The sequence below is a fragment of the Misgurnus anguillicaudatus genome, chromosome 19 (genome assembly GCF_027580225.2).
Source record: "Misgurnus anguillicaudatus chromosome 19, ASM2758022v2, whole genome shotgun sequence".
NCBI classification, from domain to species: domain Eukaryota; kingdom Metazoa; phylum Chordata; class Actinopteri; order Cypriniformes; family Cobitidae; genus Misgurnus; species Misgurnus anguillicaudatus.
Window position 1 is genome coordinate 26,978,919 of NC_073355.2, and position 13,412 is coordinate 26,992,330.

The following is a 13,412-nucleotide window of genomic DNA, read 5'->3' on the forward strand; positions in this document are numbered from 1 at the left end:
AAGCTGCTAACTGAATACTGTCGGCACCTATTATATGTTCTTCAAATACTTTCTCTTCAAATCCACTTAATCCCGCCCTCAGGCCATTCAGAAATAGCAGTTTGTTGGCAGAATCCATTAAAAGTCTGATAAAAATGCTCATTTACCAGAAAACATGTCAGACGCACTTAGCAGGTTTTGCATTTGAGCTCTTTAATTCCTCCCGCATATACAGTATTTGTTTTGATCAACATAGGGCCATATGCCCATGTGTGTTAGACTATTCCTGGTGGATGTCTTCGCTATTTTGCATAAAGACAGACACCTCATGAATATACATAGTGGCCTAATACTAATGGAATCAGTGTCTGGGGGTGAACACTGTACCGTAGCCAATGTTTCTTGTCTGGTGAGTACACCTAAAGTCACCTCCGGTCTGTGTGTGTGTGTGTGTGTGTGTGTGGCTTTCTTGCAGGATTTGAGCATTAAAGGCCCTCAGAGTCGCATTTACTGTTATCTTGAGTATTAGTTTACGTGTTTGTTTACTTTCTGGGAAGCCTTTATACGTGCTACTACACTATATTGGCAAAGGTTTTGGGACACCCCTCCAAATTATTGAATTCAGGTGTTCCAATCACTTCCAGTAAAAGGAACTCTTAATGATTCATCATACCACACATTTTGGACAATTTCATGCTCCTAACCTTGTGGGAACAGTTTGGGAATGGCCCCTTTCTGTTCCGACATGACGGTCCATAAAGACATGGATGAGCGAGTTTGGTGTTGAGGAACTTGACTGGCCCGCACAGAGTCCTGACCTCAACCCAATAAAACATCTTTGGGATGAATTAGAGCGGATACTACGAGCGAGGCCTTCATATAAAGGCAGGTGTCCCAAAACTTTTGGCAATATAGTGTAGGTGTATGTCCACATTTTTTGGGTTTTTTTGCAGAACAATATGTACCTGGCAGAAATCAAGTGCATACCAATCATGGATCGGATGCTATTTTAGGCAACTGTTTAGGAAATTCACATCCGATTTGTCCGATCCGTATTTGTCTCTAAGATTCTATCTCTCCCCTGTGACATGCGGCACACCACCAACCCTTTAATGAAGCAGCTCGCCTGCACGCCACAGATAACGCCTGAGTAATTGCTCTTAGCGTTGCTGCGTGCCATCTGTGCTAAAAGCCTATCTCCACTCTAATAGTCATTCCTGACATATATCTGACATGCTAAACAACCCACTTTGCAATATGTTTAGATTTCGGTATGTATACCAACATTTCTGCAGGTGACATCTCAGAGACACAGGCAATATAAAAGAGTTTTTCTCTTGGAGATGAAGACATATTTGGTTTTCATGCAGACTGCCTTTAACTTAAATTTGCTTCAAGGATGCACGATCCTGGTCATTCATTTCAATTCAGCAGCTCTGGGACACAAACATTGTGTGTGATGACTTCAGATAGAGGAACAAATGGTAGTTTAAAACAAGGTGTGTAGTTCAAAAGATTTTTTGGAACATAAAGATCTAAAGTAATTATAAAATAAACCAAGACTTAAACCCGGCTTGCGCTCATTTCTCACTGAAAGATGCCATTTAGAAACCTGCTCTTAGATCAGCATTCTTTTTGGTCCTTAACTCTTTCCCTGACAGCGTTTGTAAAAAAAAGTTGCCAGCCAGCACCAGCATTTTTTATGATTTTCACAAACGTTTAATGCCTTCCAGAAAATGTTTTCTCTAAATATTTAAAGAAACTAGCATGGGTTTCCCCACGCTGCAATTCATTCTCTATGAGACTGGTCTGGTGTATAATAAACAAACAATATATCAAACGAAAGAACAAACCCTGTGCTAAAAAAAACTTTTCTTCCTATCTTAATTTGTTCTTTTTTTACCACCTCTCAAATATGGGTAGGTTTGTTCAAGAATACAGAACTTTGAGCAAAAATCAAACATTATTGCATTTTTGTGAAGGACTTTTGTTAGAGATCAGATTCAGAGCGATGATCAAAACTTAAACAGATTTTTTACTGTTTGGCTTAGTGGATGATTCAGTGTTTTTTTTGTAAGAGCACCACCTAGTGGATAATAGCGGTAATATTGATTGACGTAAAACTCGCCATTGGCAGGGAAGCGTTTTTTTCTTAATTGACGAGTTAACTTGTCAATGACGGGGAAAGTGTAACACACACTGGGCTCTATCATACACCCGGCGCAATGCAGCGCAATGCGCGACGCAAGTGTCTTGCTAGTTTCGACCCAACGCAATTATTATTTTTCACGTTTAGCGCCACATTGTTTAAATAGCAAATGCATTTGCACCCATTTTTGCGCTCATGGGCCTTCTGATCCAAAAACAAGGTGTGTTCAGGCGCATTGTTGGCGTGTTGCTATTTTGAGGCAACCAAAAAAGGCGCAATGTTGTTTTGTTATTTAATGAGCACGTTCGTAATACCGGACGACAATGCGCGTTTGCTTATGACACACACATGAACACAACCCTTTTAATAATATGAAAAATTAAAGGATTAAAATGTAAAAGATTATTATTGAGTCTCTTGGACATAAATGAGGACCGATTACAAGATGTTAGAAGGTGTAAAGTGCTGCTTCACCTCCTGTAGCCTGGTAAGTAATTAAATGTTTCGCTTTAAACAAATGCAAATATTGCATCTATTTTTAAATGTTTTATTTTTAAATGCTACCCCACGGATTTATTGTACTGTATATAATGACTCTGTACCTGTGGATATGGTGAGATGAGAAACATTTTTAAAGTAATGCTTTAAAAAAAACTCATGGTGCTGTCTGGGTGCTGAAACAGCTCTACGCACATTTGTAAATTCTTTATCTCCTGTTTGTAAATAAAATATTTTTAGAGTACAAACCTTTTCTTACATACTTGTAAATTATTTTTTGATGATGTTGGATATCCATACATTTACAGCAATTAAAAGCCTGCTATTTTTACTTCCATGACTAAAAGAAAACGGCTTTAAAAAATTTTAAACAAAAAATAACAATTTCAATAGAAATGAAAACAACACACTTTTTAACATCAATCTTAAACTGGTACTCTTCTTCCTCTGCTTAGGTTTTCAGTTTACAAAGTCCGTCATCTAAATAGGGATTAGACATATAGTGCCAGCGCAACTGGCTTTTATAGGGGATGAGAGCTGAGACTCTCATTGGTTTATTGCACGTTACGCACAAAACACACCCATTATTACTCATTAGGAGAATATGAACAACCCTTTTAGTCCGTGCGCTTGGCGCACAAACCATTTCTCCCGTCATTAAATTAGCAAAAGTAGATTCGGACATGACCATTTCGACCGTGCCCGTCCACTTTAGACAATTCGCTTAGATCATTAAAATAGGGCCCACTGTTTCTGCTTATCTCATGTTAATATTGAGTACATATAGAGTAGTATTGCATCCTTCATATATCCAAAAGCCAGATAAAAGAGAGATCAGCTGTACAGATTCTTTCCGAATAAACCTGACCCCCTCGAGGCGTGCCGCGAGCAGAATGAGTCAAGAACAAGCAACACACCCAAACATTATCTCACTATCTCTGGATAACTTATGACTCACTAGATGTTTGTGTTGTTTACATTATATGTACTTACGCACTGATTGCCAACAAAACACAGACATTCAATGCAGTTTTACTGCGACTCACGATCTGGTTAAGACCATAGACAGTAAAAGAAATGGACACAGCGACCCTGTTGGATTCAACAGAGACAAGTGAAGCCAATTAGAAGTTCACACTTCCGAGGGGTCGAGCCTACTGCGCAGACTCAAACTGAGCTTGGTGACGTGAGCAACCTGTCTGACAATTGTAAGTCTTCTAATAGCTGTGCCAAGAGAAATCTGAATCACCCACCGAATCTTGCAGAAACGGCGAGCGTGAACAGGAGTACATTTTGTATTAAGTATATTTAGTATCCTGATTAATTACTTTGTCATTTTGCATAGTATTTATTTATTTTAAAGTTTAACGCCAGTACGCCATATTCTACATGCGCTTCTCCTCCTGTCCATACGGTAATTTCTCTACTGTGCAACAGAGAGTCGCGTGGTTATGACGCAATCGTTAGCATAGTTTTACTAAAACTGCTTCTACTGGGCCATAACGCAAGATACAAGGTAATGGAGCCTTTTATACATTTTTGTGTTTCTTTAGAAATAATTGATACACAAATTGAGTCTTTAAACGCCTCAGATGTAAAGTTATTCACTGTCAAAGTGACGCCAAAATGAATGGGAGTCAATGGAATGCTAAGAGCAGGTGGGGGTCCGCTAGCTAATGCCGGTGCCCAGGACTGCTTCAATAAAATATGAAACCCTGCCCCCCTGGTTAAGACCGCCCCATTTCAACAAAATCTAGAGTTAAACAAACACACTTGCACAACTCTGCTTCTACCCCGGATAAACAAACTATATCTATTGTTTCCATAAGTCTGGGTTTATTGGAAAGCTGCACAAACTTACATTTCCCTCACAAACAACAACATACTTCTTTGGTGATGTTGATTTCTTATCAGCTCTTGGTTGGTGTGTGCGTGTTGTAGTCCGGTTATATAAGTGCCCATATAAGGACTTCCACTGTACTTCCTGCAATGAAATTACCCACAAAAGAAATAAAGCAAGATTGTTACGTAAATAACTTGAACCTTTCAAACATCGAAAATAAAGGATATTTTACAGAATATGTGAGCTGCTCTCTCATACAATAAAAATGAATTGGGACCAGGGGTCTCATTTATAAAGCATGTGTACGCACAAAACGGGGCTAGAAATGTGCATGCCAGTTCCTTTGCAAAGGTTGTGATCTATAAAAAACAAACTTGATGGGAGAATGGGCTTGCAGGGTGGGATCTGAGGATGATTTATGTACGCACACTTGCAGGTGATCTGTGACTTATTAAGGGTAGGGATGCACGATATATCGGCCAACATATCGTTATCGGCCGATAACTGCTTATTTGTAATATTATCGGTTATCGGTCCGATAGCAAAATTAGGCCGATAAATGAAAGCCGATAAATTATGGATTATTTTGTTTTTTTGAACCACTTCACTTGCTCATTGCTGGCCATGTGGAGTTTTGATTGGTGCTTTCTGTGACATAGCATGAAGTTGACACATGTTGCGGGCTTAAGAAGAGTATGCTAGTCTAGCGCAAAGACAAGATGTCCGCGGTCTGGGAGTTTTTCATTGTATAATTAATATGAATATTTATCGGCCTATATATATATATCGCTTATCAGCCCCCAAATATGAAGAGTTATCGGTTATCGGTATCGGCCAAAATTTCCATATCGGTGCATCCCTAATTAAGGGAACATTGCTTTATTTTAGAAGTCTTAATATTTTTGGCTTTTGTGCGTACGTAGACTATTAGTAAGGATCCTACACACAGTTTTATAAATAAGACCCCAGGGGATTTCAAACATAAAAAATTTGAAATATGAGAAATAGCTTTATGTGAGGAATAAACTGAAATATGTATTCACTGTAAATCCTTAGTATAAAAAAGAAGCTTTGTTATTTTACGATTTACTCCTTTCATATTGCATTACAGAGAGAAAAGGTGTGTGTGTGTGTGTGTGGGGGGGGGGGGTGTAATATTATTTCCTGGGTGCGTTAAACTTACTTGCATTTGGGTGCATTTTGTGAAAACCTCTACCCTTCTCTAAACCTTTCTGAAATCATAGACAAATGTCAAGACTAATGCTGTTGGACGCCGTGCCTGATCCGAGGCATAACCCTACCTCCTAAATCTCATTGGTGAATAGTAAGATTGTTTCGGGGCCAACAAGGATGTTGATCCAGGAACATGTCCTACCGAGTAAATCACATTGAGCATTTTGGCATGACATTCAGCTTTTAAATGGCCGCTGTTTTCTTGAATTGTTCCAGCAGTTGGAAAAACCGTTCCAAAGCGATTGTTTTGCTTGTTACTTTATCTTTACTCCAGAAGCTTTTCATGCTCACTTTTCAAGGAAATTAAGTGATTATGACACTTTTCTCGCCCCCTTTATCCGTATAATCAGTACACATCATATAAAGCACATCCCGTCAGTACTCTGTGACGTGCTTAGATCACTGATACAGCTCCCTGCGCTCATGCTTGATTTTGTTTATCTCAGTAATTCAATAATTGGGATGTACCTCTGTCTTTCTCTGTTTCTGTTCTCTCTGTTTGTCTGTGTAATTATGTGATCTTTCAGTCGGTGTAATTAAAAACTCTCTCATTGTGTGTGTGTCTGAGTGGGTCTTAATGGGCAGGTTGGTTATATGACATAGCGTGTCCTGTCTGTGTCTTTCTAATTATATGATGGCGATCAGGTCTGCTTCTATATCTTGTTACTTTGTGCTCCTCAAGCACTCCCATGTCTCTTTTCCTTTCTCTCTATCTCATCCATTTGTTATAATGGATGCGCTGTGCTGTGGGTCTGTGCTTCATTTCTTAGCCTAACTGCATTAATTCAATCTCTTCCTCGTACTCTCTCTCTCTCTCTCTCTCTGTCTCTCAGTATCGGTCATAATGAGGTGATCGGGATGTGCCGTGTGGGCAGTGATGCTGAAGGGCCGGGAAGAGAGCACTGGACAGCCATGCTGGCAAATCCTCGCAAACCTATTGAACACTGGCACCAGCTGGTGGAGGTATACAGCGTGACCACATAAAGTTTGTGTGTGTGTGTGTGTGTGTGTGTCTGTGAAAATCAATAAATAGGCACTGTGTGTTATAGTGTGTAGGTAGTGTCCTCTATGCATGCTATGTCCTTATTAAACTCACTGTATCCTTGATTTCAACCTTTATTTTGCGCCCTGACGGATTTTGAAACCCCACATACATTGTATGCGTAGGTCGCATATGCGCTTACAGGAGAATGTATTATGTGGCACAGGGAATGCATTGCATTTTGTTGTCTACACGTACGATTAAAAAAAACTATACTTTGCAAATGCACATAGTGTATATGTGCACGTACTCCAGGCTTAAAAACTGCAAATGTTACCAAATCACCTTATGCATGTAGTGAATTCAGGTTAGACATATTTGACAGTCAAGAAATGACCCATTCTAACTGAATTCACCCTTATTTTTTTATGTCGATCTCTTTAGGAAAAATCCATAACCACATTTGTGTCAAAGAGTGCCACAGCCTCCCCTAAGCCACACATAGTGGTGGACAGCCCTCACTCCGAGTAGAGATGTGAGTACACACACGCCACAAACAGAATGTTACTTCAGATAAGTGATCTGTGTGGGAGAATACATCAAAGTGATGGACTGGAGTACTTTTCATTCATGTACTAGAGTACTAGCATCAACATCTGTTCACTGGAGCTGTTTGTACTCATAAAACATGTTTAACCTATTGATCTTTGTGTTTACATTGTTAAAGCAGTAGTGCACCTTCACCTAAAAATGACAATTTTGTCATCATGCAGTGCACCCAAACCTGTATGACTCTTCTGTGGAATACAAACGGAATAGTTTTTTATCTATGGGATTGAGAAGTGCATGGTAACACTTTACAATAAGGTTCATTAGTTAACATTAGTTAATGTATTAACTAACATGAACAAACCATGAGCAATATTTATTACAGTATTTATTCATCTTTGTTATGTTAGTTAATAGAAATAAAGCTGTTCGTTGTTTGTTCTTGTTAGTTCACATTGCATTAACGTTAGCAAAATTTTGAACAAGTATTAGTAATTGTTGAAATTAACATTAACAAAGATTAATAAATGCTGTATAAGTGCAGTTCATTATTAGTTCATGTTAACTAATGAACGTTATTGTAAAGTGTTACCGTGTCTGTTCAATACACACACTGGAATCTTGATGGGAACAGTGGGATATCCATTTGTTTTTGCGTACTGTTTTGTGAATGTTTTATTGTATACTATACAGTATACATTAGTTTAGATGTTTAGATGGAAAATACAGAGTGCGTTTACATGCACAGTCTTACGCTGATTATGCTTAACTCTTTCACCGCCAGCGTTTTTTTAAAAAGTTGCCAGCCAGCGCCAGCGTTTTTCATGATTTTCACTAAAGTTTAATGCCTTCCAGAAAATGTTCTTCTTCAAATATATAAACATACAGTATACCAAATGAAAGAACAGACCCTCTGCTTTCAAACAAAAAAAACGTTTCATCCTACCTTGATTAGTTCTTTTGTAATCAGCTTTTGAATATGGGTAGGTTTCTGCAAAAACACCACATTTTGAGCAAAAAGCAGAGATAATTTCATTTTTGTGACGGACTTTTCATAGAGATCCCATTCAGAGCGATCTTTAAAACAAACACGGACATGCAGCAGCTTGCCATAGGGGAATACTTCCCGGTTTAAAAAGTTGCGGAAGAGTGGATAATAGCGGTATTGCGGAAAGACGGAAAATCTCGTCATTTGCGGGGAAGCGTTTTCTCTTAATTGACGAGATATCTCGTCAATGGCGGGGAAAGAGTTAATAAACTGATAACACGTGGGGTCATGTAAACGCGTAAAACGTTTTTCCTTTATTGGAGAAAGCCCATAAACGGCGTAAGCAAAAACCGATCGGCACAGGTAGGTTTTTGCTCATTACCCGGTTTTCACGTAGCATGTAAACACCTTAACCGGCTTTCTTGTAGTTTTGTTCATGTGCGCATGTCTCCGTGTGTGAAAGTAACGCATAAAAGTCTCTGCTAGACTAAAGCAGGTGGGAGAAATACTATGAAAATATAAGCCGATGTTATATTTGAAGATAAAAGCCATTTAAAAAAAATTATAAGTTACCGCCAAAATCGGTATTGTATCTTGGCATGGAACAGTATAAGATTCTGGCGGTTTGAGAACCTTTAGCAAAAATACCACGCTTTTACGGTGTTGCGGTATTGCCACTGCAACACTAAAATGTGTTGTTTTTGAATGCCAGGTAAAAAATAAAGCCTTTAAATTATAATATGCTTTCAAAAAATATATAATATTTTCGTAATGTGTATTAAATGTAAACATCAAATCAATCACATGACTTAATAATTTAATGAATTTTGTATAAACACAGCTCATACCTTGGAGACGGTATCACAGAACGTTTTAGTGGTTTTGAAACCTTGACTGTTTAAAACCTCGGTATACCTTGAAACCAGCCCATGCCTAATTGTATCTTGTCAGTATTAAAAAGTTAATTCTTAATTTTATGCAAAATCCAATATCCGCTGTGTTATTCTGTCATCTTTTCTCCCTTTTTTCCCAAAACGCAATAAACGCCACTCCTCCTTTTCTGCAGAATGCAATAAATCCGCTTAACCAATCACAGCGCACAATTCCACGCATTGTAAACAACAATGGTGGCACGTTGAATACACACGTAATCCTAGTTTTCCTCATAAATTTGAACTTCGTGATCAACAAACAAACAAAAACAAAATAATACTTTAATGGCACTGATAAACCTGTGGTGGTTTTCTGTGATGGGAAAGAAGCGTAAGCCATCAAAATCGAAAAATTTAAGCGATAGGCACTCAGGAGATGGAAAATGCCCTCTGTTGCTTGTTCTCACACGACTGCATCAAGCTTCTGTCATGCTAACACATTGACCCCAGGGGATCTTATGAAAAACTTTCCATTATTTTACTCAAAGTCAATGAAAATTGAGCAGGACCAAAAACATTTTACAGCTGATCGCTGTGAAAAATATTAAGCGACGACATCCCAAGTATAAAAGCAGCACTTACAAAGTAAGTGTTTTGATTAATGCCATTAATGTTTCGTTTTTTAATCAGTGTAGACCACTAGTCAACTAAATGAAAATAACATGGCAAAGATGAATGCACATTTATATATTGATTCAATAGATTTATAGCATTTTGGAAAAAAAACTTCATGTATTCATGGATTTATTGCATTTTGTGGAAAAAAATTATCAGTTTTTATCATAAATCTTTGAAAGTCAAATGATGGATTTGATTTTTTTATGTTTTATAACCTAAAGATGCTATGTGAAAGTTTGTAACAGAAAATAATCTTTTTCATCTTGTCACTTTCTTGGTACAGAAAACAAATTTTTACCGAAATTAGTCAAAATGGATTTATTGCATTTTCGAACCAAACTCATCATTTACAGGTTCTGCAGACACGAAATTAAATGCAACAGTATAGCTTAAGACATATATGCTGTTGGGTTTTTCAACAACTATTATGTACTATAGGCGGTGACGTCACTGCCTACAAGAAAGCAGATTTTTGATAGTTATCCTCTGATTCTGTGCATGTAAAAGCACTCAGTATCTTGTTTATGCCTTCAGCTTATGTAAGACTTGGAATATAGCACACTAGTCCTAATTCATTGTTACTGTATTGAAGTCTTCTGAATTTTCCCTTTCATTTTGCACAGAGGAAATATATATTTTTATGTGGGTTTAAAACAACATGAGGGTAAATTACTGCAGAATTGTTTTTATGTGACTCTTCGGGTGCACGAATCCTCTAACGTTTTTATTTCTCTGTCTCTTTCTCTCATTTTCAGGTCAGCGTTATCTTTTTAGCGACAGAAATACATTCGTTTTTTTCACCTGTGAATAATTGTTCATCAAGACCGAACCAGAGAAGAGAGACTGCTTGTGTTAGTGCTTTCCTTTCAATCAACCCTGCAGACCCAACACAATATATAGAGACCAACCTGAAACAAAGCATACACGAACAGACATACACATTATACAAACTCTGGCATGGATGGTATTGCTTCAGGAATGATGTTAATGTCAAAATATAGAATTTATTCAGGGGAAACATGACGAACATTCCCACTTTAAAAATCGTGAGATATTTCAAACTGAGCCTACATTTTAATTACTTAAAAACAGTCAGGGGAGAAACCTGATCAATTCTGGACCACGAATGTTTTTGTGTATGCGCGAGTGCATGTGTGTGTGTGAGTTTGTATGGGTGTCTGTGCGTAGCTAGAAAAAAAACAAATCTATACAAATTATTTGGAGTTGTATTCTCTGCCAACGCAGAACCTTAGCAACTGTTACTTATCTCTCTGGAGACGAGGACTACTTTATCACCGTTCCCACCTGGAGAACGAGGAATAAGGACGAATGCATCGTTGTGCAGTATTGAAATGTGTCTCCCTGCCTTTTCCATTTTGATCACCTTCTGCATCGAGATCAACAATTCATTTATTTATGTATTTTATTATTTACCAAAGTCAAACCATTGTACCAGATAAGAAAGGAACAGGCCCGGATGCACTGGCAAGTTGAATTCCTTTGAGAACTCTTCCAAGGAGCTATCACTGATTTCAAATGTTGCCCGAGGAACTAGGATGGACCTTGGATTGTCCTGGAAACATATCCTACGGGAAAAAGATACGGCCATAGTATTTTATTTTTATACCACGCGATATTATAATTTTTTTTTGTTCTTGTAGACATTGTTCATTATAAAAAAGGAAGTGTGTGCTCTACATTACCCCTCTGCCAAGAGGACCACTTCGGAACGACACGCACCTTCGTTCTCTTCCCGTGTACCTACTTGTTCGTGGGAGTATTCTTTTGTGTCGATATGCGTTTGCTCGTCACTTCGTGTGTGCGTGTGTATGCCCGTGTGTCGTATATGTCACTGTGACCCCGTGTACGACCCCGTGTTTGCGTCTCGCAACCCCACTTCCCCGTCCTTTCTCCTGCACAGAGGATCATCTTGTTTTGAACAATCAAAATGTGTCTCCTGTCCTGTGTCTTAGACAAACTATTTCCTGTGTAGGATCTGTTGCACTAGGTAGGGACAGGGTGTATTTCTCAGAATGTGGTATTGACCTGTCTCTGTTGTTTCCCTAACCAGCTCGAAATCACTGAAAAGTGTCCCTAGCCTGATCTGTGTTCTTGTGTTGGGTGTGCTCTTCTTTTTTTGTAAATGTGCTACGTGTGTACGAGGGGACAAACCTGGTGGCCACAGCTGTTGCGGAAATACGTTTTTAATGACCTTTAAAAGAAAACGGAGAAAAAAAAGACAAACTGGTTCTCTTCATCTCTTTTGGCTGATGTGACTATCTTTTCTATCTGAGCATTCCTTGCGAACAGAGATGTAAAGAGGGAGACTTTTATGTTTACATATCACATTACGAACTGACTCAAGATGCAAACGTCTCGGTATAGTCGTATATCACACCGACAATAGGCGCTTTTACTCTCGTTCGAATATATTGACCAAGACACAGCTGCATTTCTCAATTCACCTCCCCTTGATATCCAGGTTCACTGCAGCTATTAATATAGCAGTACAGCCACTGCCAATGCTATTGCACATGCCCCTCAACAGAGGAATACTAAATTACCAATCACAAACACTCATGAAATGTATCGCAGTATAATTATTTTCCATGGTAGCCCCTGAGCTCACATTTTCACCGTTTCCATTATTAACCACACAACTCCTTCCTGTGTGTGTGTGTGTGTGTGTGCTCAGTCCTAAGTCCGTTATCATATATCAGCTCTTGTTGTTTTCTAAGAGCCCATTGATTCCGTCATACACGTAGATGTGGTATCGACCCACAGCCCCATCCAGCTCCTGTCCGAGGAAAACACACTTCACCTGCTGTAGATCTTCCGCACGTTCCCAATAGAGTAACCTTTGACCTCTTCATCAGCTTTCTTCACACTTCCGACACATAAACGCTCGCCTCACACCAGGCGTCTTTTATTTAGTTTGTTGCCTGCCACCGCCCATATTACGCTCTGCGTTCGTCTCCCGTCTTTCCTCTGTTTCTCTATGTCAGTGCAATTCTGAATGATCCTGAGGAAATGTGTTTGCATGCTTATATTAACATGGATGATGTCAACTTGATGCAATGATAATTTAATAAGTGATGCTGAACACAAAATCTGACAATGAACTTGATACTAACAGTACTAATGACAAACCTGTTCAATATCATGAAAACACTGACGATCAGTGATGTTGTTAATATTGTATATCCTCTTTGAAATGGTATTACAGTTTCTGGGTATATTTTTTTGTTTGTATGTTCGTTCGTTTGCTTTTTTATTTCCTTTCAAAAGTTTACTTTTATATGTTCAGAGTAAGCCGAGACTTAAAGCAAGAGAAAAATGAAATGCGTTCAGAGCGAGAACATTTCAGTTAAAAAATAAAAAAACTGAAAAAATTCCCCAAAAAGCTGTTAGGAGGATGTGATTATGTGAATGATTAAGATGGTTTGAAGGATGGAGCGATGATGGCTGAAATAAAAACATATGTATGAAAATCAGTATCTTGTGTTTGCCTGATACCACCATGTTCAAGGTTCCCACGGGTCCTTGAAATCCTTGAAATTGGTGAATCTGGGGTAAATAATTCAAGGCCCTGGGAAGTTTTTGAAAATATACATGCATAGATACAGGTCATTAAAAGCGCT

General features: G+C 38.5%; 1 protein-coding gene across 3 annotated transcripts in view; it reads left to right on the forward strand.

Moving 5' to 3' along the window:
• The window catches only part of syt3 (synaptotagmin III), a 64,293-nt gene extending 52,297 nt beyond the window's left edge, over positions 1-11,996 (forward strand). For all 3 annotated transcript variants that reach the window (XM_073857296.1, XM_073857297.1, XM_073857295.1), the window contains 3 exons: positions 6,536-6,665; positions 7,129-7,219; positions 10,527-11,996. In XM_073857296.1, the coding sequence (XP_073713397.1) occupies positions 6,536-6,665; positions 7,129-7,215 (217 nt within the window). In that variant the 3' untranslated portion in view covers positions 7,216-7,219; positions 10,527-11,996. The remainder of the gene's footprint in view (positions 1-6,535; positions 6,666-7,128; positions 7,220-10,526) is intronic.
• Positions 11,997-13,412: the final 1,416 nt, after the last annotated feature.